General features: G+C 38.6%; 2 protein-coding genes across 4 annotated transcripts in view; both read left to right on the top strand.

Annotated features, from left to right (window-relative positions):
- Window positions 1–26,290, top strand: part of RASL11A (RAS like family 11 member A) — a 427,718-nt gene that overhangs the window by 164,115 nt on the left and 237,313 nt on the right. The window lies entirely within an intron of this gene.
- Window positions 1–26,290, top strand: part of WASF3 (WASP family member 3) — a 70,680-nt gene that overhangs the window by 33,555 nt on the left and 10,835 nt on the right. For all 3 annotated transcript variants that reach the window (XM_069882999.1, XM_069883004.1, XM_069882988.1), the window contains 4 exons: window positions 13,581–13,723; window positions 19,598–19,732; window positions 22,884–23,037; window positions 24,956–25,073. In XM_069882999.1, the coding sequence (XP_069739100.1) occupies window positions 13,591–13,723; window positions 19,598–19,732; window positions 22,884–23,037; window positions 24,956–25,073 (540 nt within the window). In that variant the 5' untranslated portion in view covers window positions 13,581–13,590. The remainder of the gene's footprint in view (window positions 1–13,580; window positions 13,724–19,597; window positions 19,733–22,883; window positions 23,038–24,955; window positions 25,074–26,290) is intronic.

Here is a 26,290-nt window from a genome sequence, read left to right as displayed (position 1 = left end):
ATTGTTAGATGGATGAAGAAGGAATTTTTGCTTGTAAGGATGCTTTTTTCAGCTGTAGTTCAAAAAGATCCTGGAATAGGTGGGTGGTGGTAAATACAAAGAAAGTTCCTTTAGGTGGGAAATGTCCTGATGTGGTTGATTGTTAGTTAAGTAATAGTGTTTATTAAATAGCGGTTCTCTTCATTTTGTAATTTTTTTGTCTTCTTGCCCTTCAGTATTACTATGCTAAAAAATTCAGAGGCACTGAACAGGTGGGAATGAGTAGTGTTGGAAGTGCACAGCACCATGTACTACTTTAAGGCTAGATTCATCTTAGCTATTTCATGGGAATAACAACCTAGTTCTTGAAAGCGTCCTGTGGACATTTCCTCAGGTATCTGGGCTATTGAGTTTGGCTATGGAAAGTGTGAACTGCATGGCTCTGTCTACACAATCAACTCTATACTTGAATCTGATAAGATCCAAGCTTGATGACACCTGGAAGCATTTTGACCTGCTAGTGTAGTGCTGTTCCTGACCTAATTAGCTTGGCGTTTTAACTAGTTCTCTGCTGCTTTGATTTTGCTGCTTTTAACCTTATCCAGTTCGTAGTCCCTACTGAATGTTACTGTTTAGATCCTGGAGGTTAAAACAAAATTATATTTGACAGGGTGTTATTTTTCGAGTCAGTTTTTCTGTACTTCTAAAGTTTCATACGTGTCATCATTGTTTATTCGAAGTAGAAAAGAGCTGAATAATTCAGTGGCCGTATGGTTCACACATGTCAAGATGAAATAAAACGGGGGGATGATCAATCTAAGTCTTTTTTCCTGTGGTGTGGGACAAAGGGCTGCTTCCTCTGCTTTCTTAACTCTGCACTGAGTTCTTTCTCCTTGTTCTGGCTGAGTACTTCTTGTCAAGAGACGGTATTTTTAAATGGTAAATGTTATTTGAGAGATAGACTGTACACTGTAGTAAGATATATATCTTTTTATTTCTTTCATTAAACCCTGGTTAAAAACCAAAAAGCTAGCAATATATTTGTATATACACAAGGAAAGTATTTTTGAATTGCTGTGCGAAACTGTTCAGATAAAATTCAAAGAATCTGCAAGAAATGCATAATGTGTATCTTCTCAGTAAAGACGAACAAATAAAGCTAAAGGGAAGCAAATGGTGACTCATTTCTGTTTGCTTTAGTAGAAGAAGGGATGATGAATTCTTGGAGTATAGTACAGATTTCAGAAAAGGTCATATAAAAGAAGAACGTGCTTTCAGGGCAGCGTAAGTACTTGCTTATTGAAACAAGTCCATTCTAAAGACAGCAAAAACTAAACAAATGATTCTATGTGACTCAAAAAGATATTTTTCCTTTCTCATGTATATGCGTAACATTTACACTGTATTTAGTATTAACCTAGTGGTATTAGCTTGAAATAGTGAAACTTAGGGTGGCAGTAAAGTGTTTTTTCTTTTTTTAAGTGTACAAAGGCAGTGGAACAGATGTTCAGAACAGTATGGAGTATTTCTTCTTCCCCATCCCACCATCCCTTTCACACTGAGCCATCTGGAAGGGACTATCAGCAGGATGAGCAGCCGTCGCACTAAGAACAAGATTAATGTGTCGGCATCTTTTGTTGATACTTTAAACTGGTCATGGTTTGTTCAGTGAAAAGCAGCAATGTGAATTGTCATCACTGCATGTATGGTTACATTATCCATGTGGCTGTGGATAGAAAATGGAAGAGAAAGTCTGATTTATATAGAATAATTAATAAATTTAATGGTGGTGAGTCGAGACTTTGAACACAGATGGGCACAAATCAACTTTTTTTTTTTTTTCCCGCCATTGAGCATGTTGACATGACCTACCACCTTTTACCCTCAAAACCAGCATTGGGTAATGCCATTCTGTTAAACAGATTTAAATTTACTTGAGTAAGAGGACACATCTTTCCAGAGTTTTTCACTACATGAAACTTTTTTATCCTGATTTTTTTTTTTTTTTTACAGCAACATCTATACCATGTGTGGATGTTTAATCAGTTGGATTTCTTTAGCTTTTGAAAGAAAGTGTGATAAGTGTCCTGACTTAATAAACAAAATTTTGGTTGGAGAAAGAACAACTGATGATCTAGAAATGAGGGACTGTAGTCATGTGTGAAGGTGTCCCGAATCATCTGTATTCTGATACAGGATAAATAGAAAAGGTGGATGGATCTGATGCTAGCAGAGTGATTGGATTCAGTACAGCAAGCTTTTGTATTGCGGGATCTATGAGCCTGTATTAGATTTCAGGTAAGCAAATCTGTTCTTAAGTAGATGTCTTAAAAACAGTAAGCGTAACAAGGAAGAAAAAATATGTTGGTGAAGGAGAAGTCTTATTTAATATCTTAACAAATAGCTTCAGTGGGACAACAGTGTTTTTCTTCCATTGTTTTGTGTTTCTTCTAATGAGAAGAATTTTAAGGAATGGGAATATGACATTAGATTCAAGAAGGCTACTTGAGAATCAATCCTTCAAGTCTGAAACTACTACTACTGTACTGCGCTAAGCTGTTCTGAGTGAGGAGGTGAGTCAGAAGAAGGTGATACAATCAAACAAAGATCTCTGCTATCAGAGAAAAGATAAGCATGAGAAAAAGAAGATAAGTTAGAACTAGCAGAGGGGTATTCACAGATGGTCTGGGGAAAACCTTATCCTTTGAAATAAACAAAGTGATGAAATTAAGTAAATGATTAGTGTTTAAAAAAGTGTTTCAACATGAAACGTGTGTGTACATGTTTTCCTGTTTTTTTATAAAAAAAAAATCATAAAGCATTTTTAGAAACTATAAAATTTTAAGTGATATGGGGGTAAAACATTTTCTGAACCAATTTACTGGCAGTGGGTTTTTTGTGTATTGGGGAATGTGACAAAGTGTTGTGAATATAAATTGGATAATCCATTAATTTGGACAATGAGAAAACTTAGCATAGGAAAAAATCATATTCTATGGATATGTTTTAGTTGGGCCTTGAAAGAACTATAGTTATATACCCAGGAATTGAAATAAAGCAATGCAGTAACCACAGTTATGCTACTGCTTGTGTGCTCGCTTCTTTAGCAGAGAGCAAGAAATATCTTCATTTCTTTCTTTAAAAATGGTGAAGAAATTCACAGAATCACTAGGTTGGAAAAGACCCACAGGATAACCAAGTCCAACCATTCCTATCAAACACTAAACCATGCCCCTCAGCACCTCATCCACTTGTCCTTTCAACACCTCCAGGGATGGTGACTCAACCACCTCCCTGGGCAGCCTGTTCCAGTGCCCAAGGACCCTTTCTGTGAAAAAATTTTTTCCTGATGTCCAGCCTGAACCTTCCCTGGTGGAGCTTGAGGCCATTCCCTCTTGTCCTGTCCCCTGTCACTTGGGAGAAGAGGCCATCACCCTCCTCTCTACAGCCTCCTTTCAGGTAGTTATAGAGAGCAATGAGGTCTCCCCTCAGCCTCCTCTTCTCCAGGCTAAACAACTCCAGCTCTCTCAGCCGCTCCTCATAAGGCCTGTTCTCCAGCCCCTTCACCAGCTTCGTTGCTCTTCTCTGGACTCACTCCAGAGCCTCAACATCCTTCTTGTGGTGAGGGGCCCAAAACTGAACACAGGATTCGAGGAGCGGTCTCACCAGTGCCGAGTACAGAGGGAGGATAACCTCCCTGGACCTGCTGGTCACGCCGTTTCTGATACAAGCCAAGATGCCATTGACCTTCTTGGCCACCTGGGCACACTGCTGGCTCATATTCAGTCGGCTGTCAACCAACACCCCTAGGTCTTTTTCCTCCAGGCAGCTTTCTAGACAGACTTCTCCGAGTCTGTAGCACTGCATAGGGTTGTTGTGCCCCAAGCGCAGGACCTGGCACTTGGCCTTGTTAAACCTCATGCCGTTGGACTCTGCCCAGTGGTCCAGCCTGTTCAGATCCCTTTGCAGAGCCACCCTATCCTCCAGCAGATCAACACTTCCACCCAGCTTAGTGTCGTCTGCAAACTTGCTCAGGGTGCACTCGATGCCTTCATCCAGGTCATTGATTAAGGCATTGAACTCAGTACTGAGCCCTGGGGACAGCACTTGTAACTGGCCTCCAGCTGGAGTTAACTCCATTTCCCACCACTCTCTGGGCCCGGCCATCCAACCAGTTTTCCACCCAGGAGAGTGTGCGCCTGTCCAGGCCAGAGGCTGACAGTTTCTCAAGCAGAACGCTGTGAGAAACTGTGTCAGAGGCTTTACTGAAGTCCAGGAAGACACATCCACAGCCTTTCCCTCATCCAGCAGGTGGGTCACTTTGTCATAGAGGGCGATCAGGTTAGTTTGGCAAGACCTGCCTTTTGTGAGCCTGTGTTGACTGGGCCTGATCACCTGGTTCTCTTGCATGTGCTTCATGATAGCACTCAAGATCACCTGCTCCATGACTTTCCCTGGCACTGAGGTCAGACTGACTGGCCTGTAGTTTCCTGGGTCCTCCCTGCGACCCTTCTTGTAGATGGGCACAACATCAGCCAGCCTCCAGTCCAGTGGGACTTCCCCAGTCTTCCAGGACCGTTGGAAGATGATGGAAAGGGATTTGGCCAGCACATCTGCCGGCTCCCTCAGTACTCTTGAATGGATCCCATCTGGCCCCATAGACTTGTGGGTGTCTAGCAGGGCAAGCAAGTCTCTGTCTTCCTCCTCTTGGATCATGGGAGCTTTGTTCTGCTGCTTTTAACTCCTGGGTATGTACACACAGGGAACAACTTTCCTTACTATTAACAACTGAGGCAAAGAAGGTATTAAGTACCTCAGCCTTGTCCTCATCCTTTGTCACAGTTGTTCCATTTGCATCCAATAGGGACTGAAAATTCTCCCTGGTAAACTTAATTAGATGAGATGCATATGATCCTTTATTCTGGAGCAGAAAATGGAACTTTATGATAATCTCCCTGTACTTCATAGGACTTTTATTTCCTTGGGAACTGCTGGGGAAGAAATGGTGTGATGCAGAAAAGTTAGTGTTGGGATTGTAGTTTTTGAGTATTTAATTTCTGTTGTGAAGGAAAGATTTAAAGCAATAACTTATTTAAAGTAATCCCTCAGTCTTGTTCATTGAGGCATGCTTATTAAGCAGTGAACTATAGACACGAGTATCTGTATGGAAGCTGATGAGACCTTTAACACTGTTGCAGCATGGCAGGTGCACAAATATCTTCTTGAACCCCAGTCAACGGGTAATGCAAAGATGGAGTTGTATAACAAAGGCAAAATAAAAATCATTCAGCAAGCTTTAGAGAAAATACGGTGCATTTCTGACTTGTTTTCAGAGTTGATGATAATATTTTAAAACCTCTCATGCTACAATCTGTACTTCTATAGAACTAATAGCTACTTAGTTGCAGGTTTGATCATCATCAGGACTATTTTATGCATTAGTGGATGTCATCTTGCATATACTTGTTTAGAGTTAATGTGAAATTCTGATGAGAACTAAATTTATTAAGGTAATTGTGAATGTAAATGTTCAGTGCCGTGAAGATCTATTTACTTTTTTTCTCTCCCACTTAGACGACATTTCTAAGTTAATATGTTCACCTGTTAATGGTTCTGTAAACTTCTTGTGTTGCAGGCCTGGTGTGTTAGTGGAGGTAACTACCAACTCAAAATATTTCTTATGTTTCTTACAAGGTTCTTGGACATGTGGAGGGCTGGCTACAGAAACGTAGGTCCATAAAATGTATTTAGGTTGTAAATAAACAAAACCAAACACCATCCCCTCCCCTGTTGTCCTTTCTCTTGTCACTGCTTAATGTCTTGATTTCCTTCGTAATATCACTGAACCATGAAATCTGCCCTGAAGAGCTCAGCACAGACAAAACCCAGTCAAATAAAAAGAAAACAAAGCCTTAAGTTGGTGAACCTTCAGAAATAGCTTATTGCAATGGACATTAAAAGAAGGGCTCTGGTAAAGAAACGGAATTGCTTTAGGGATTTCTGTCCCCATTTCACCACTGCTAATACTTGAGTTGGTGTGACACAAGAGGAAGATCAGAAGTGGTGATCTAATGTTAAGAAGAAAAAAACTGTTTTAATTCCAGCCCTGGCTATCATTCCTTTCAGGTAGATGAGGAGGAAGATTTGTGGATCTATGGAAATGACATGGACAGAGGTGGCTATATATCATATCTTAGCTATTCTTTTGAGATGGACATATTGTAGGCATTTCACTTTACGTATGTTGTCTTGTTGAGAGATGTGGTTTGCTGTGGATAAGTACTAAATTCTTCTTGAATTTTAGTTATTCTTAAGGAACAGAATTCTGTTAGATGTTGTATGTATTTGTAACAGATGTCTGTCCTTGCTTCAGCAAAGTCAGGATCTAAATCAAGGGAGTTGCATTAAAAATAAAGGGAAATGGGGAAAAAAAATATGTAAAGTTGTAAAGTAAGTACAGTTTGCACCTTAAACTGGGGTATCTCTAACAAAAGTAAAGTATGTTTTAATGTTTAGTAAAACTTTTGGTTTGATATTTGTTCCAGTGTAATCTGCTTGAGAGAGGAATTGTATGCTTGATAGAAATAGAATACCTAGAAGATGCTATAGGAGGAATAACTTGAATAACCAGAAGGCGTTATAAAAATTAGTCGCAGATAGTCTTCTTCAGATACTTTTTATTATCTGTATAGAATTATTCTCGAATGCTGGACCAGTGTTAGACAGTAACTGATGGCAAATACATTCTTTTGTGGTATACAAAGTGTTGTTTCGACCTTGGGTTAGAATGAAGCCAGTTTTTGCTGTGGTTGTTAATTTAAAAAACTCCACCCTTTTACAAAGGACAAAGCAATGACATATGGATCATGAACTTAAAATAACGATTCCCAGATTATTTGCCACTTCAGTGTATTTGTTTTTAAGTTGACATTACTTATAAAGAAGTAAATGACATTCACAGGTGACGAGTAGGAAAGGTTCCCGAACATGGAATTCCCAGTCATTATCGCTTAGGATAAAGAAAATAAAACAGATAAGGATGCAAATAAAGGAATGTATCTTCCTTTCTTTCCTTTGAATTAAGAGAAAAATGATGTCTGCTGTCTGTGTAGCCCCTCCTTTGTGCTCTGTAGTGTAAGATGTATGGCCTTTGGAGGACAGGGAAATCTGTGATGATGGTGACTCCAGGGGAAAAATGTGATTGGATAGCATGTACAAAACTAATGTTTGGGTCTTTTATTTTCCTTCTTTCTCTTTACCTATTTAGCACACCTTATGACAAGCTGCATATTTAATCCACCTCTTGTTTCATTAGAATTGTGGAACAGTTTGTCCAGAGAAGTCTTGGATGCCCCATGTTCAAGGCTAGGTTGGATGGGGCTTTGATCAGCCTGATCCAGTGGAAGGTGGCCCTGCTTGTGGCAGAAGGGTTAGAGCTGGATGATAGTTAAGGTCTGTTCTGACCCAAACCATTCTATGATTCTATAGCAACTCTTTCTGAGATTAATCAGTCAAAAGCTTTAAAGCTCCCTGAGAGTAATGGAGTATATTTGGGTATAATTTAGGATGGATCTATGGAAATCTCTGTTTCATGGTAAAAATATTCAGCTTTGTTATATCTTACTAGGAGAAAGAAGAAACCTCTTAAGAGTTGAAAAAAAAGGGATTAAACAATGTCCTTGAGAAAATGTAATAAGGAAATACTCACAAGTAGAGAGGCTGTATAATGAATTGACATTCATAGAATCATAGAATAATTTGGGTTGGAAGGGACCACGAAGATCATCTAGTTCCAACCCCCCTGCCATGGGCAGGGACTACCTCCTACTAGATCAGGCTGCCTAAGGCCCTATCCAACCTGGCCTTTAACACTTCCATGTGGGGATATCCACAACTTCTCTGGGCAACCTGTTGCAGTGTCTCACCACTCTCATCATAAAGAATTAGCTCCCTGGTATTAGTGAATACATAAAGAACTTAAAATATTAAAGGATTCAGCTACATAATTTTAGTGCTATTGTAAATTACAGTGCCCTTTTTCTGGGCTTGTGGAAGTGCAAACAGCAGATCTGGGGGACAGCTGGTGCTTTGAGTGTTTGCCAGTTGCTCAAATACTTGAAAAACCCCAGCTTTTAGCTTATAATAGCTGTGCTCTGCTGTTGTTTGGAAGGATTGTACATTGTGTTTGTAGCCTTTCATGTTTGTTACTGTACGTCTGCTTTCTACTTTATTTTTAAAAAATTTAACTTGCTAAGGCAACGTCAAACTTGCATGTGGTTTAACAGCTGCTGTCCTGAGGAAGGTGGTCTGAGCTGACCGGGAGCGATACTTCTGCCGCTGCAGGGGAAGCCTGGAAAGAAAAGCAAAAAAGCTTTGATTATCTCTTTCTATGCCCTGCTTGCCTCTACAGCAATAACTACTGGGATAAGTGCCTTCTAATTTTAAAACAAAAAGCAGTTATGCAAGTTGCCATGAGGGTAGAAAAAAGGAGAAAAAAAAGGGGTGAGAATACTAAGGAAGCATGCCTAATGCGAATTTTTAATGGACTGGTCTAAGTTAATTCAAGCTTCTGATGTCCTGTCCTTTCAAAATGTGTGTGGAAATTGAGTTAAGATAGCAATGCAGTTGCTGGTGCCTGTGAGGTTTGGAGGGTGGTGTCCGTTTGTACTGTGGTCAGAGTTCAATCCAGCCAGATGTTGTGTCTGATCCACATCCAATGTGGCATGCGTGGATTTAGTGAGATGTCAAATGGCATTTCACACTCTTAATTTTTTTTCTGCCCCCCTTTGACTCCTGCTCCCGTTTTTCTGGTCTGATGTTGATGTCTTATATGTTTCTAGAGCAGCCAGTTTATATATATGCAGTAAAGTGTCCTTACGTATCCTTGATTTCCTCTGTCTGATGCAGCTGGTAGTTTCAGGCTAGCTGTGTTGTGCATAAGTGGCCCTGGGCAGGGAGCAGAGTTGGACCTGGTTATCCTCGCTGTAACTCCATGGCTGAATCACATACTTAGCCAGGATAAAGCGTCTCAGAAAACGATCAACTGTGAAAGGTCCCAGTTTTCTGAACTGGTACAATTTTTGAAAATAACAACTTCCTTGCTATGTGTTTTCCATTTATTTGGGGATAGCTGCAAAGACAAGTTGTTACTTAATCAGTTTTATGACACAGAGGTTACGATTTACCAAATGCTAATCTGTTCTATACAGTGACAGAGTATCACAATTAATATCCTGTCTGGTAATAAGCTGAGGCTGAATTGTGACTTCAAACAGGCGGAAGATGAATGTGAAAGGCAGTGGCACTGCCATTGCTGACTTTTTTATGCATCTTGTAACATACTGCCCTTGAGCCTGATGAAGCCCCTGTAACTCAGGCTTATTTTGTCATGATGTATTATTTAATCTCTTGTTATATCTACTTTGAAAAGAGTTCAGCCTCACTCCTCATGCAGTTAATCTTTGAGAGGTTGTTCAAGTTGTGTGTGGTGAAGAAAAAGGGTGGTAATGCTTCGGTGGCAAGGACATAGAGTAATAAGAGCTTTTTTAGTTACTAATAGGTTATATGTTACATTGTTTTATTTAAAATGGCAAATAAGTATAAAGAACAGAGGTGTTTCTAATGGACAAAAAGAAAATTTTGCAATGTGCTGAGGCAGTGGCACAGGTTGACAAGGGAAGTTGTGGCTGCCCCATCCCTGGAGGTGTTCAAGGCCAGGTTGGATGGGGCCTTGGGCAGCCTGATCTAGTGGGAGGTGTCCCTGCCCATGGCAGGGGGGTTGGAACTAGATGATCTTCAAGGTCCCCTCCAGCCCTAACTATTCTATGATTCTATGATAACAGCCACCATTGCTATCTGGTCATTAAGCTTAAAAAAAAAAAAAAGTGAGCTGTAAAGCTAAGTAAGTCTCTTAAGTGTTTGATTCAGATAGCTGAAGATTTTAAATTAAAAGAAACTTGCAATTGGAGGGCTTTTTTTATTTTTTCCTTCCTCCCTCAGATCAGAACCGGTTAATACAGTACTTTATTAAAACAATATTAAGTTTATGCAAGATTAGTACAATTTGTTGCATATATTTACTCATCAGCGTTCAGTTTATCTTTCTGAATTAAACTTTAAAAAATTAAAAAAATTAAAGAGTGTTGATCTGCTGGAGGGTAGGGAGGCTCTGCAAAGGGATCTGAACAGGCTGGACCGCTGGGCTGAGACCGCTGGGCATGAGGTTTAACAAGGCCAAATGCCGCGTCCTGCGCTTGGGGCACAACAACCCTGTGCAGTGCAACAGACTAGGAGAAGTCTGTCTAGAAAGCTACCTGGAGGAGAGGGACCTAGGGGTGTTGGTTGGCAGCGACTGAACATGAGCCAGCAGTGTGCCCAGGTGGCCAAGAAGGCCAATGGCATCTTGGCTTGGATCAGAAACAGCGTGACCAGCAGGTCCAGGGAGGTTATTCTCCCTCTGTACTCGGCACTGGTGAGACCGCTCCTCGAATCCTGTGTTCAGTTTTGGGCCCCTCACCGCAAGAAGGATGTTGAGGCTCTGGAGTGAGTCCAGAGAAGAGCAACAAAGCTGGTGAAGGCGCTGGAGAACAGGTCTCACAAGGAGCAGCTGAGTGGGCTGGGGTTGTTTAGTCTGCAGAAGAAGAGGCTGAGGGGCACCTCATTGCTCTCTACAACTTCCTGAAAGAAGGTTGTAGAGAGAAGGGAGCTGGCCTCTTCTCCCAAGTGACAGGGGACAGGATGAGAGGGAATGGCCTCAAGCTCCGCCAGGGGAGGTTCAGGCTGAACATCAGGAAAAAAAAAAATTCATGGAAATTGTCCTTAGGCACTGGACCAGTCTGCCCAGGGAGGTGGTTGAGTCACCATCCCTGGAGGTGTTTAAAAGATGGGTGGATGAGGTGCTAAGGGGCATGGTTTAGTGATTGATAGGAATGGTTGGGCCCGATGATCTGATGGGTCTTTTCCAACCTAGTGATTCTGTGATACTGTGATTCACAATGAAGTGGAGCGGATACGTAAAATCTTAAATCATGCATACACAAATGAGACTTGTTTTTCCCCCACTGTCAGTGCTGCTGTGTATTTTAGTGTGTTCTTTAAGGAAATGGGATGTCCTGAGTTTCTCTACCCTCTTGTTTGCTTTTAAATGCTCTGGACCATTGCTTAAAGAATTGATGAGAAAATGAAAAATTCAAACTGCAGTCATATGTTTTTTTCCTTGCTTTTATAGGCAAGGAAGAACATGATGCGGAGAAAGGACTTAAATTTGTGCTCCCGGTGGAAGTCATTTTGATTATACTCAGTGTGGTAGGTGTTTCAAGAGGTAGCAGGCAATTAGCTGGACAGCGTGCAGCCAGCTTTTGTCTGTTCCCAGCGCATTGCGTGGGGCAGTGGGGAAAGGTCTGGTAAGCTGGAACAGATAAGAGGGTGACAGCTCTGAGAAGGCTAGACAGGAAGTCGTGGGAAACAAGACTTTGTTCTGCTGGCCTTCTGGTCTTTACATATCAGAATTTAAGTAAGATTGGTTAAAAAAATTAGAAATGGAGAGTATAAACACATGTAGAAAAACATATTCCCAGTAATTCTCTTAAAAAATCAAAGAAACCAACCCCCACAAGCCCCAAGCCCAGCAGAACTGGTTGCCTTGTTCACCAGAGTGTTCTAATTGTGAATTGCATATTAAAGTTGGTTCCAAGGAAAGACAATTTTGCGATGTCTGATCACCTACTAGTATTTCAGTAATTCTGTTGTCATAATTGTAGGGAGTCTTTATGCCTTTAGTTTGTATGACAGTGATGTTAATGTTACAGGGAAAACAAAAAAATGTAGCTTGTGTGTTGGGGCAATACTAGGATTTGGGATTGGCTGCTTTAGCACTGATTTATGCTCCTGTTAATTTAATATTTACTAATTATGATTATGAACATTTTATTGCATAGTGAAATAATTCCTCATAATGACTTCCATTTCATAGTTGCAATGTGCTTGCCTGTTTGCAGTGTGATGTTGCTTTGCAATGATGATGATTTTCCAGTTTTTAACTGTTTTTGATCAAAGCCAGAAAACTGTATTGGATAGTAAGTAATACATTAAAATGCATCTGTTTGTTGAGGAATATAAAAACACAGAACAGAAACAAGCAGCTTTTTGGCCTAGTTTAATATAAAAATTGTTCTTCTCTTGCCTTTCTCGTGTTTAAAATTCTGCAACCTCAGCTGCCCTTAAAATCTACCATATTCAACTAAACTGTCTCGTATTAAGAAAGATGTAAAATAGAACTCAGGATTACTGCTTAGAAGTCATGAACCTGGCCTTTTCTGAAATAATTTTACAGTTAAGTAATTAGCAAAAAGCAAATTATTTAAGTTGTTAATTTTTTAGAGATGTTCTTGAGAGGAAAATGTTTTAAACCTTCAGGGGGAAGTCATTACAAAAATGACTATGCAACAGTTGAAAAGCAAAAAGGTCTTTTTTAATTTACTAATGTGATTTTAATTAGAGAAATTGAAAGTTTACTCTAATTGCTTTAGTGCAATACAGAAATTTTCAGTTGAGTCTTTTCCAGATGAACTTACGTCCTTGATAATGCTGCAACTTCTTTATTCCAGAAAATTTTGGTGCCACATGTTCTTCAAAGAAGAATTGTTCATGAATATCACGTGCATTAAATTGTCAGTGTTAAAAAAAGCTAATCAACTTGACTCATAATTGTATTAATGCTATTTTAAAGAAAACTGCCGAAGAACTTTTTATATTACATATTCTTTTTTCCCTTTTGGGGTCATTCTGTCCTGCTTGAGCATCCTCGCTCTCAAAGCTGCTCAATGCAGGGTAGTGTTTCCTATGCTATTGTGTCCTTTCACATTTGTTTTCCCAGTTCTAGTTTCCTTTCTTTTTTCCAAGAAAACCTGTTCTGACAATCTTTTGTCTCTGTAAACGTTTTCCCACATCTCACGCATATCCAAAACCTGTTCAGTATATGTTCTTACCTTCTTCAGTTGTCATTTGGCACCACTAGTGGAAAACCAGAGTTGTCTTCATGTTGCTGCTTCTTCATGGTTCTCACCCAGCCTATTTTTGAGGATTTGCCTTTACCCATCAGATGAGTTTATAATTTCAACAGCAAACTGTTGGAGTAAGGGTAGGTCAGTGGCTGATGTAGTGCACAGACAGCCCGTTGCTGGCCAGCTTGCCAAGGCAGTGAGCCAGCGTGCTCCAGACAGTGATCCTTCCTGCCGCTCCTGTGGGGACTGCCAGTCTCTTATAAATGCAAATCTGCACTCAAGCACGGTGATTCTAGTACTGGAGCACAGTGTGTATATGGCAAATCTTACACTTTCCCCCTGGCTTCAGGGTACGTTATCTACACGGACTGTATTCTCTGGGCTTATCTGCAGTGATCTTGTCATGTTCTGGCTCGAGTGCGTGGCTCCAGTACCTCAGTAGGAATTGTAGAGTATTTTATGGCAGGAAGGCTGAAGCAAGCGCTTTAAAAGAAGGGTGAAGTATGTTTCATAGGAAAAAGCTGATTGTGTCCTACACAGATTCATTGTTCTTAATTTCATTTTTGTAAATATAATACATATTTTTTTTGTAAATTCCAGGTTGTGAGCCATGCCTTTGGTGAAAAGGAACATTGAACCGCGGCATCTTTGCCGAGGAGCTCTGCCAGAGGGAATTACTAGTGAACTGGAATGTGTAACGAATAGTACCCTTGCTGCTATCATACGCCAGCTAAGCAGCTTAAGTAAGTATCTGCAGCTTCCTGCAAGTATTTGATTCCTGATAATAAACTGAATAAGTGAAATGATTTAAGATTGTTTGCTTTAAATAGCAAAATTATGATACATGACCATGCCACACATGTAATATAATAATGTAATGCTTCTTCATTGCTTTTGGGGTTTTCTGTATTTTGACATTTATACAGGAAGAACCTTTCGAAGATTTATAAGTGTGAAACAAAAGAAAACCAAACAAAACAACAAATTCAACAAAACTAACAATTAACCAAAAAACTATGGCATAGAAACCCAGAAACTTTTCTAAGGTGGGCAAAATTGGTGCAAGAAACAAGATAAGCAATTTAGTTATTCTTGGCTTTCAGTTGTACAAGATGAAGCCAGCAGAGTCTTCTGCCTCTTGGCATCAAATGACACATTTTACAGAAACTTCAGTTTGTTTTAATATGGCAATATTTCTGAAACCTTTTGGTTTTATATGTGTGTGGTCAGTAAATCTGAATGAAATTAAGCACACACATCAGAAGAGTGGCATTCACTCACCATAGCTGTACTCTACTGTTGAGGCAAGTTAGCCTCAGCTCCATACCGAGTAGCCTACGCAGTGCACCTGTTGGTTGACGCTGCAACTAGCAATTCCAGAAGAATGCCTGGAGTGCTTGCAAGAATAATAATATTTCTAAGTGAAGGAGAAGAGATTTCTTGATTTTTTTTTTTTTCCAGAGTGTATAAAAATCAGCAGCTGTTGTTTTTGTTGGTATCTCTGCTTTTAGAAAAGAAATCATCACTTCATCATTTTCTTCACTTTGTAAATGGAAATGGTTTAAGAATGTAAGAAAGTCTGTATGGAGTTTAGACTGTGGGTCCCACTTCTCAGTCCAATGTGACAGGAATGCTGTTTCCCTGTGCTTCGGGAAAGGGTACAAGAAACTTGCCAAGTTCCACATTCCATTAGTCAGTGATTTAGGAATTTTCTGAGCTGGAGGTCCATCTGAAGCATTCTATGTAATAAGCATTTGTAAACCTATCATCTGTGGAATCACTTGGACATGTTCAAGTAAGGATTGTGCTTTTTCTTGCCCAATGACCTGTGGCAGAATGCCCCACAGTAGAGGTTGATCTCTTTCTTCCTTTTGATACCTTCTGGTTCTTGAGTTATGAAAAATAAGGAAAGGCATTTTCATCTTGTGTATGTCTAGAATAATCTGATTTTATTAAGTTTTTGTCCTGTTCTTCTAGTGATATCTTTTCCAGGTTGGAGTGTCCTGATCTGTTAATACTTCTTTTGGATAGAAAGCATTTTGTATTTCTGATTGTTGTTATTTCTGCTTTGGAGGTATAGATTAGAATATGTTGGGTTGTTGTTTTTAAGGTGGAGTGTGTTTGTACTGTCATTGAAATTTCAGTTACTGTTTTATCAGGCAGTTGCTCAGTACCAGCATCCATAAGTTTCAGAAAATTCAGAAGAATGGCTAATGTCTCCTAATTGCACTCAAGGATGTCTGATAAGCCCTTATTTTGGTATTGTACAATGATTGCTGAAGTGTTGATAATAGCCTTTTCACTTCTCTGACTTGCTAGGAATGTCTAGTTTCAATTTCTTCAGATTTGTTCTTGGGGCTAATCTGCCTGTTGCATGTTCAAATCTTCTCATGATTGTTACTGGGGAACACAATCTATATCCTGCAGTTTTCCCGTAGTGGATTTCTAGGGTCATCATAAGTCTCTGTAGGCAGCCCTGAAGTACTTTATTAGTGTCAAGTTAAAGATCTATGCAAATAAATGATGTGTCCTTTGTTTTAACAGATGAATTAATGGTACTTAATTAGCAGAGTCTACCACCAGGCTTGTCTACTGTCTAAAATCTACCATGTTTGCAGAGGGTTTTTCTACAGATAGCGTTTGGTTTTTGCCTGTGCTTCGAGCCAGCTGGGAGCAAGGAAATGATCATAGAAAATGCTGTGCTGGAGCTAATTTAGTATGTCCTGCTGACAGCATCAGAGCTTGTCGGTGTTCCCACAGCTTGAAGTGTGGAGAGAGCAAGTACAGGTCTGTCTTGCAGTCACACTGTTTTATAATGTTGCACTGTGAGTTCAGTGTGGATTTTAAAAACTGGCCGATCTGTGCTGTTGCGTACAAATTTGGCTTGCTTCTGCCTCTGCTCTTTTCAGGAGACACGAACAAGTTCCTATCCAAAGGGAATGTGCTGTCAGTAGAGCTTTTTTTCCTGTTGTGTCTTCAGATTTGAGTTTGTTTGCAGCCAGCTGGCTTGGAGCACAGGCAGAGTGAGTAGCATTCTGTATGAAACTGTGCATTTCAGTCAAGTTTTTGCCTTATGTAATGGGTTCACCCTCACTTGGGAGGAGAGAATCTGTTGGGGGAAGGACTGGGAGCATTTGCAGCCCGTACTTTTAAGTACCATTATGCTTTACCTAGTGAACAAGGTTAAATAGTAAAGGCTTTGAAGAAAGCTTCCACAAAATACTCCCTTACTTTTGGCAGTGGAATTTGGTCTGATGACTGCAGGACTCTAGCCACTAAAAACTACTCTCTGCAACAGGATCTGTTGCACCATGGTTTTGTTTCAAGTTTTGTATATGTGTATGTAAGGGAAAGAAAGAATACATCTGATTGCAGTTGTTTAATATTATTATTTTTTAATATTAGGTTTTTAACTCCGTATATACTCCTTTATTGAAATTTTCTTAATTAGTTTTCAGTCTCTACATTAATATCTGCATTCTGTTTCAGGTCACTTTACCACTTCTTTACTCCTTTCCTTTTTATGAGTCTTTAAATTTGTATTTTTGGTTTCTCCATTTGTTCAGATACAACCTGTCAGCCTGAAACCTTATTTCTGCGTGGGTATAAACCATCTGTACACGAGTACAGAGCTACCTTCTTTGACCCATATTCACATGATACCAAATGTTTTTTTGCTTTATAACATAAAACAAAGGAAGCGTGAGCTGTATGGACTTAGACTCTTTCATGCCAAGAGCAATGTCCACCAACTTGCCTCCTAGTATTTTCTTTGCTAGAGTGCCCCCTGGCCCAGTTTCACTAGTTTGTTTGGAGGCCTGAGCACACTGCATCCAGGTTTGTGTGACTCTGTTCTTTACCACTGCTAAATCAGGTTGAATTGGGAAGTTAGCTTTTTTGGCGTTAGGTATCATGCTGGAGGTACCATGAGGAGGCAGATAAGAATCAAGAACTGATCAGTAACAGCCTGCCATTTCTGCTTATTTAAAAAAAAAAAAAAGCTGGGGGAAGGGAGAGAAACTGGTAATAAATCCAGTTACAAATGGATGGAACCACTATTTTCTGCTCCACGTTGTGATAAACTGATCATGTCATAGGGGATTTCTGATTTACAAAACAGCTAGTTCTGTGGGACATTTGTGTCCCTACCTAGGACCCTGAGAAGAGCAATAGTGCAGCACTGGCTCCTTTTGGGGCAGCCCTGGTGTCATCTTTCTTTCAGTGTAGAACTGACACCCAAATGCCAGGTGATGACATTGCTCTACCTTTTCTATTTGATAATGCATGTTCACAGTGTGAAAATATCATAACATTTTTAATGTACTGAATATCATTCTACTAATTTGAATGTGTTCTTCCATGTACTTGTGCTGTGGAACAAGAAACTCAAAGGAAAGCTTGAGCTTTCTAGAATCAAATATGTGAAATGAAACTAGCCAAAGTAGTAAAACCTGCATTTAGGATCTTCAGACAAGCCAGCACCATTGTTGAATTCCCCTCCTGTTACAGCGCTGAGCACTTTGCTGGCAAACGATGCCTTTGGGGCAACATATTCAAAGAATTAATGCATACCTTCTTATGCAGTATGTGAAAATCAATTTTAATTAATTCAAGCAGTGTCTAGTCTGTGCTATAAGTGTTATAAACTGATGTGGCAAGATGATGTTTTATGTAATTACTGTAAAACTTGAGTAGATATATTATTTAAATTATTTGTGAAATACTGATCTCCAGAAGTGTCTGACAATGCTTGGATATTTAATTTGTTTATTGTTTAATATTTGTTTGTATAATTTATACAATTCTGTGAAGCTGACCTGTGGAAATGCTAGAAAGGGGCACTTCTGTTAATTGACATATGGAGAGCGGGGATTTGGTGAGGCAGCATCGCGACTAAATTTCCTGACTGCTTCTGTGGTCGGAGGGAGCCTTAGAGGAAAAGACTCCGTAATTACATTGATGTTTTTTTTAAAATGAATATTCAGGTTGCCTGTATGTTGGGAAGCACCTCGTATTTTTGAATGCCTTATAGTACTAAAATAAGCTCTTAAATTGAAAGAGATATGCTTGTAACTTCAGATAGTTTCTTTTTTCTTATTATTTCTTGATAGTTAAGAAAGCAATTAAGAAGATGGTGATAGAGAAAACACTATAGAAGTATTACTTTATTTCTAAAACTTACTCCATCATGTTAATCAGAATAGCGTGTTCTAATATTACTTAACCACGCCACTGCTTTTACTGACAGGAGATTGACAACCTGTCTTTCACTTGTTTTAGAGTAACAAGTATTTAAAAAAAGAATAAGTTCCAAACTAAAACAAGTATGTTGCCACAAATCAGCTTTATGACTTATTTTGCCTCCTGAAAGGCAACTGACAAGCACCTGTCTGCTTGACTTCTCTAGGAGTGATGTGTTTAATCTGGGAACGCATCAGTCCTCTGCTCGGTGATCTCTATACATAAGCATAAACTATCATCTATTAAAATTTATTGATGTTTTGAGCTCTGAATACAAGTGGCTAAAGAATGTAATACCTGCTTCATTAAGCTGAAAATTTGAAAAGCTTATTTGTTCTATAGCATTGAAAAATCTCTTAATCTGCAGCAACTAAATCAAATGGGGATTATAATTGAATCTCATCTACGTACTGGGGAGCATTTAGAGAACACTGGCACAGGTTGCCTGGAGAAGCTGTGAAGCCTTCATCCTTGGAAATATTGAGAATCCAACTGGATGCTGCCCTAGGCAAGCTGCTCTGGCTGACCATGCTTTGAGCAGGGTTTTAGGTTAGATTTTCAGCCTCCATTACTTTGTGGTCGTGCAACTTCAGTTTTGAAGAGGGAGGAGATTAGGTAGGTTAGAAACAGGTAGGCAGCGTATCTTGCCCATCTACCTTCCACATACGTATGAAGTAGAGCTTGGATACTTTAAAGTATCTGACATTTAGCGTTATGTATTAGATGATCTTACATTTACTGAAGAAATCTGTTATTGGTGAAGTCTTCTACTCAAGGCAAGACAATCAAACTTAACGTTATTTTTCATTCGTAATTCACAAACAGAACTTTCAGATACTTTTTTAATGTTGTTGTTCTCTCTCCCCCGGTAAATGATCCAAGGAAGGGACAGAATCGTAGAATCACCAGGTTGGAAGAGACCCACCGGATCATCGAACCAGTTGACTTCCTAAGCACAGCTGTGTTTTCCATTTTGAGCTATGATCTCCAAATGTTTATAGGATGAGAACTTGATTGAAAGTTTTGTTACATCTGTACTTTCCTTTGTAAAATATTAAGTTTGGTTGATTTGGTTAAACTTAATATGGCAACAGTTGCTATTCATTTGCAAGTCACGGTCATTTAGATAGTTAATACATACTCTGAATTTGAAAGTATTTGTTTAAGTAGAAAACTACACAGGATGTCTGGGGGAACAGGCATTTATGGCGTATTTTGAGATTTTGTACAAATCTGTTGCCTGAAATTTTGCTGAATGATGAACTGTTTTGCTAGAATTTTACTATTGTCTTTTAATAAACCTTCATGATACTGAAGCCATTTGTCTTGCGTTCTGTAAGCTTTTAAGAACGGCACTTCTCTGTTTTCTTACGCAGGCAAACATGCTGAAGATATATTTGGTGAATTGTTTAATGAGGCCAATAGCTTCTACATCAGAGCAAATTCCCTTCAAGACAGAATTGATCGCCTTGCTGTCAAAGTTACCCAGCTGGATTCAACGGTAGAAGAAGGTATGTAATTGCATGAAAGCATTGAGACAGACGACAAGACCATAGTATTTAATTACACAAGAATCTTTCTTTTCAAAGTAATCTTGAACTGATATTTCATCTTGTTTTCTCAGTGAGGCAAGATGGGAAAAATCATGTTAGCGGAGTGAGAAAAAATATTCTCGAGTCGTATAACTGTCTTCGCTTTTGACTTAATCTTACTTCGAGAAGCCCCTGTAGTAATGGAACTATTCAGTTGCCTTTTTCTCAGGGAAAACTTTTAGTTAATGAATGTAATATATCAGAAGTGATTAAATCTAGACCTTGCTGGAAATAAGAATATTGGAAAAAACTTGAGTAGCTGTATTTATTCCATGGTAGGGTAATCACAAACTGTATTAGTAGTGTTCTGCAGTCACGTAAGATGTTATACTCTTTAGCTAAATGAGGCATTATGCATTTGCATCAACTAGGTGAAATTCTCCAGAGGTTTCTAGTCACTATAAACACCATTTCCTTTAAAATGCAATTACATCCTCACTTGATCATGTGTTTTGCCATTCACTTCATAAATACAGAATAAACTCAAAGTATTTAAGTAACATTGTTAAGTTGTTCAAAAGCACAGGGTAAGTAGCAAGTTGCTCTTCCTAGCTCTGAAAGCTGCAATGTGCATGTTTGCTTACCTGTTCCATTATGTTTGAACCAGCCAATGCATGTGCTCCCTCTTTAGATAATTCCTTCTGTCTTCCAGAAATTTAAAATTCCTCACATTTAGAAAAATGTAAAAACTTGTTACATCAGGACAGTAGTGTAATATTTACTTGGTAGTAGATAATGCTAACTTGTGATATATTTAATAGTCCTATTTATACAGTTTATATTTAATTTTTATGGTTTGGGTTTTTATAATAGTTTTATGCTATATTTGGTACTATCATTAATATCACTATTAAATGGTAATGTTGATATTTAATAGTGCAATATTTAGCTTTCTATTTTTAGCTTCTTACAGTCTGAAAATTACTACAAATCTGATTTTTTTCAGATTTTTAGAGCAAACTTAATGATATCCGTATACTGTGCTTGCTCTGTGCTGATGTAGGTGATGTCAGTCTTCATGACTTCCAAGTCCAGCATGGCAATGCAGTCCTTATCAGAGGATTTTGCTTTTGTTTCTTGTTTTGGGCGTCTCGTTTTTATTATGGAGTACCTCCTGGCTAGTTTCCAGAGTTTATAGAGTAGTTAAAAGCAGCCTATTGGAAGAGGAAGCTGGTGTATTTAGTCAGTCCTTATGTTAAATTGATACCAGTTATTACTCTTGCATTTCTTTGACATGAATAAGCTGTCACTGTTGTGTCAGTAAGAAATTTTATTAGCTGTTTAGATGTTAGAAGTTGATATTTTTATATTTGATTGTACTGTCTCTAATGCTACATATAGCTTAGGTAATTAAATAAAATGCCAGTTACTAGGTTGATTTTAAAAAGCCCCTTAGGTTTAAATGCATCGGTGATTTCTTACATTATTAGGTATAACTAATATATAGTGCATGTATAGAACTATTTCATGTATATATTTATATATTGAACTAATACTACAGTTGAAAAAACCCCATTTTAAAATAGAGGTTGAGTTCTCAAAAGCATATAAATAACTTCCTCTCAAAACCCCATTAAAAATGGTAGTTGTGCTCTTTTGAATGTTTCCCTCCAAACAAGAATGTTACAATTCAGATATATAAATCTGAAAAAAATGCCTGAAATACCTGGTTTACTTAGAGGCAGGTTTAAACAGAAAATAGTTTCTCAAAAATGATGTTTTGGTACATCATATGCAGTAGGCAGGGGAAGGACAATTTGGAATGAAATGTTGTTTCTAATTTTTTTGCTATTTTAAAACCCACTGGAGGTCTTGGAGTGAGAGGCAAGATTTTCTACACCTGATAAAAATAGTTGGGTAGAGAAGTTTGAGTGGGGTTTGTTTTCCATCATGATGAAGGATAACAGTGTACCTCACAGGATCCATAGCAAATTTCATACCTTTCTGGTGCTGCTGGTTATCAGTATATTAGAACTTTTCCTGGTATTGTTCGGTTACCATGTGAAATTCTCAGAGTTTGTTCTCAAGGCTCAATAAGTTGATGAATTGGCAAGAAATCCTATGAGAAATATCAGTGGGAATTATAAAAAAAAGCCCACCGAGCCTATGTGTTGTGTTTGCACTGCTGCTACAGCTTAGTGTTGTAAACCAACTGGATCAGTTCATGAGATGGTTAATGTTATTGTAGACAAGCAGGTGAAGACTTTGGCTTTCTGTTCAGTTGCAGTCAAAAACCTGCATTTCAGGTTGCCTAAGAATGGAAGAGCATGTGGGCAGCTTACTGCTGCTTTTAATTTGTGATTGACGTTATCTGGATCTTTTTAGATGGTCCCTCCATCTCAGGAAAACTTGTTAAGAATTAAAGTCTTATTAAAAGTAACAGGAACAGTTGAAAGCAACTTGAATCTTTCATTTGAAAAGAAAGAATGAAAAGGCTAGTATTGTTTCCCCCAGAATTGTGTATGTGATAAGATAAAATGGAAGTATTTCACTAGACTTTGTGAAGAAGGTAAGTATTTCTATAGAGGGTTGGAGGAAACTTAAGATGGATGTTCAATTATATGAAAAGATTTTGGAGTTGAGGGATGTAAAAGCTGTGGAACTCTGTCTAACAGGAGGCTGTGGAAGCCATAATTTAACTAAACTTAGAATGAAATAGCACGTGTAAGAATACCATGTGCAATTATAAAACATGCTGTGTCGGAGGAATACCAGATCTTGTGTTTCAGGCTTAAAGCCAGTCTTTCTGCTATTAGAAGTCCAGTTTAGCCTCATAAAAAGAGGAAGTCTTTGGACATCTGCATATGACAGGATCCTTGCATCATCTTCTGAGACACAGTCTAATTATTTTAAGTGAGGTTCTGCACCAAATGGGACTTAAAACTGATTCATTATGGTAATTCGTATATGCCTTTGTGCTTAGATATTGTGATTATCCACTAAAGAAAAATCTTCCAATTTTCCTTCTATGTTTTGCTGCAAATATTTTAAATAGCTCGTTTAAAATGGGCTTTGTTTATCCACTTTTTTCTTTCAGACCTGTGATAAATGTATGATTTTTTTCAAACAGTTTCATTACAGGATATCAACATGAAAAAAGCATTCAAGAGCTCAACAATTCAAGATCAGCAGGTAGTTTCAAAGAACAGCATTCCTAACCCAGTGGCTGATATTTATAATCAGAGTGACAAACCACCACCTCTGAATATTCTTTCACCTTATAGGTATGGAAATAGTTATTGTTTATGTTCCTGTAGTTAGCCCTTTATCACCTGGCTGTATGCAGAGTGTAATTATAGCAGAAAGGAAAAGCTGCATTAGTTATTGAGATTTGCGTTTTTGGGGGGCTTCCCTGTTCACAGAGGCAAAAATTGCTATTACTACACTTACATTTTAAGTTGTAACTGACAAAAATCATCATATTTCAGCATAAGTGTAACATGGCGGTACAGGGTCAAATAGCAAAGGCCATTGATTATGTGAAAAGAGAATTAATATACTCAAGTACTTACTTTGGTTCATTTATCCAAAAGCTGTATTTGTTGCTTTTTGCCTTCCCTCTGTTCTCCCACTTCCCTCTGACACACAAATGTTGCACACACAATCTTTACCATTTCTTTTCCTGGTTACTTATTGGTGAATAGAAGAGCAGCAAGCAGGACTCGTTTCCTGTTTTCTTGTTTTCTTTAAGTTTTTTTGGTTTTGTTTTTAAGAGTATAACTTGTCTTTCTGAAGGGTTGTGGACAACAAGTTTCTTCTGCATCCCTCAACTTTAGAGAGGCACTAGATTGTGAGGCATCTGTGTAAAGCAGGCACTCAATCTGCAGTAAAGGATTTGGGTTTTTTTTTAGGAATGAGGTAGCGTTTGCAGTGTATTAATTTTAAGAGCTTTTAGTTGGAAGATAGACTTGTTAGATTATAGATAAAGGATGTGGGTTTTACTGCGGCTTCAGACAATGGTGTGTTTGTTTATAGGCATCCATTTAGGAAGACTTGTTATCGATCAGCTGTTCTGCACAGCTATGTCCTAATATGTGTCTGGACAACAGTGTCAGTGACTTACTCCTGTTTTACTAGGGGAACTTTAATGAAAGTTACTTAAGTTGTATCTCTTGGTAAGTCTTTTGCAGCTGCTGAAATGAAAATATTTATATTTACTTTAGACAAAGCTTAAATGAACTTCAGATTGTAGTCTCACTAAAGCTGGAGGGATGGAAGAGTGGCCTTGCTGTACCCCCTTCAGTAGGTTACGTGTTTGTAGCAAGGAGGTATAACACACTAGAAGTAAGGATTTGATGGCTGTATGACTGGGCATTATACAAGACCTGTTCTCTGTGCCATGTTCCCATGGTTGTGAGGTTCCTGTGTGCTGCATCTCCATTGCTCTTGATTTTGCTGGTAAAAATTGATATTCAGCTGCCATCAGAATTTGCCCAGGAAGAAGTCAGGACCTGTGGCCAGAAGGGATTCTGAAGGGTCCTAATTTAGCAAGCTAGACTGGGGTCACTGTCACGTGCTATTTGGGCCTGGTGCCCTGCCGTGGTGGCTCTCCTGTGCTCATTGCTTTACAGGAGTTAAGGATATTGGGAGATTCTGTTTCCAGGGCATGGGGTCAAGTGATTATTTGATAGCATGCCTTTTTTGTGGTGTCTTAGTCTGGATGTCTCTGGCTCCTGCTACCAATGGAGCTGGCAGGCCCAGATCAGCTCTGTCTGAAATCCTCGTAGAGTAGTCTAGAATTCAACCTTCCATTTGCCACCCCTTTCCTAGCCCTTTCCCTAGTTAGAAGAGTTCTGCTGACAATAGTGACTCTCTTGCGCTTCCTGTCATAACAGTGAAGGTTCTCAGACCTACCTTGTTCCCAAATTCAGATTTTAAGACCCATCTGGATTGAGCCAAATACCTGTTTTCCAGTTCTTTTAAGACAGTTGAGTTCCATTGTTACATTCCTCTGCCCCTACATATCCTGTCTTGGCACTGATCTTCCTGCAGCACCAGTGCATTTCACTTAATGTGCTTGGCGTGCTGTCATCCTCTAATGCAGAAAGAGATGAAGCTTAGATGATCAACAAAGGTGAGTTTTGTTGGTTTAAAAATATACTAATTCATATTTTCTTAGCTTTTATTCTACTGTGTTTCCAGGGATGATAAGAAAGATGGATTGAAGTTCTATACTGATCCTTCCTATTTTTTTGATCTTTGGAAAGAAAAAATGTTACAAGATACAGAAGATAAGCGAAAAGAAAAGAGGAGACAAAAGGTAAACGCAGAAGCATAATAACAAATGTATGCATTGCCATTTTGTGTATGGTCCTCTAGACATAAATGTATAGGTCATACTTAGTTTATGTGCATGGAAAGATTATTCCTCTTTATACGTGGCTGTTGAGTCTGTTGGTTCAGTTTTTACAGCTTGTTATCGTCTATTTTAAGAAGTTGGCAAATTGAATTTTGGGAGTACTGTAGTTATTTTCCAAGATACTTTCTTTAATCCTTTGCCAGTATCTGCTTATTAGTACTCAGCAAAATGGTCCTCTTGTGCCTTGGAAAAAGACACTGTGATTTAGAGTGGAGAAACATAAAAAAGGAATTTGAATTATGGTTTCCTTTATTTTCATAGTTTTTTTTCAGCAGCTTCAACTCCTGTAGCAAAACATAAACTTACCGAGAAATAAATATTTTGTTGGGGTTTTTAATTCCTTGATAGTAACTCACCACTTTTCTACACTTTTTACGAGTTATTAAGATGATAATACACAGCACAATAATTCGATGGTTCAGCAGTGAGAGAGGAATATCTTTGGGAGTAATATTATTTTTTTCATCTCAGCTTAAAACTGATAGAAAAAGACTTTTTCATAGAAAAGTGTCTTCAATCTTTCTGGAATATCTTCAGCAGTTTTATCCGAGATGTGTGTTCTGATGCAATCAAGATTTTTCAAATGGATTTTAGTTCTGAATGAAGAAATTAGTTGTACTTCTGCAGCTTCTTTGTGGTCAGTTTTTTATCAAATCTGAGGGCTTTAAGATAATTCTCAAAAAAATCTGAAGAGGGAAAGTTTGAAGCAATGACAGCCTGTTTGATCTGGCAGAAGGTGCCCTTTTAGGTTGGTTCCAGGGGAAAGGATTTAAAATAAAACGAATCCAGACCCAGATGCACAGACTGCTCAGTGGAAATAGAAGGAAGCTACTTGGTTTTCAGTACACATACACGTGTGTATAAACATGTGTATGTGCATGTGCATATATAGCATATATATTAGCATATATGTGTATATATAAGCAGGTATCGTATATTGGCATATATATGTGAATTATACACATGTGTACCTAATGTCTAATACACGAATATACGTGCTAATGTATATTTGTGTATGTACGTTATGTGTATATTACACATGTGTATATATATGTATGTTGATATATACGATATCTGCTTAGAAAATCAATTTTAGGGCACATCTGGGAGGGCTTACT

The sequence above is a fragment of the Phaenicophaeus curvirostris genome, chromosome 1, assembly GCF_032191515.1.
Source record: "Phaenicophaeus curvirostris isolate KB17595 chromosome 1, BPBGC_Pcur_1.0, whole genome shotgun sequence".
In the NCBI taxonomy this organism is placed as follows: Eukaryota; Metazoa; Chordata; class Aves; order Cuculiformes; family Cuculidae; genus Phaenicophaeus; species Phaenicophaeus curvirostris.
The sequence above is the reverse complement of the archived record's forward strand: the minus strand, read 5'-3'. Positions and strand labels throughout refer to the sequence as shown.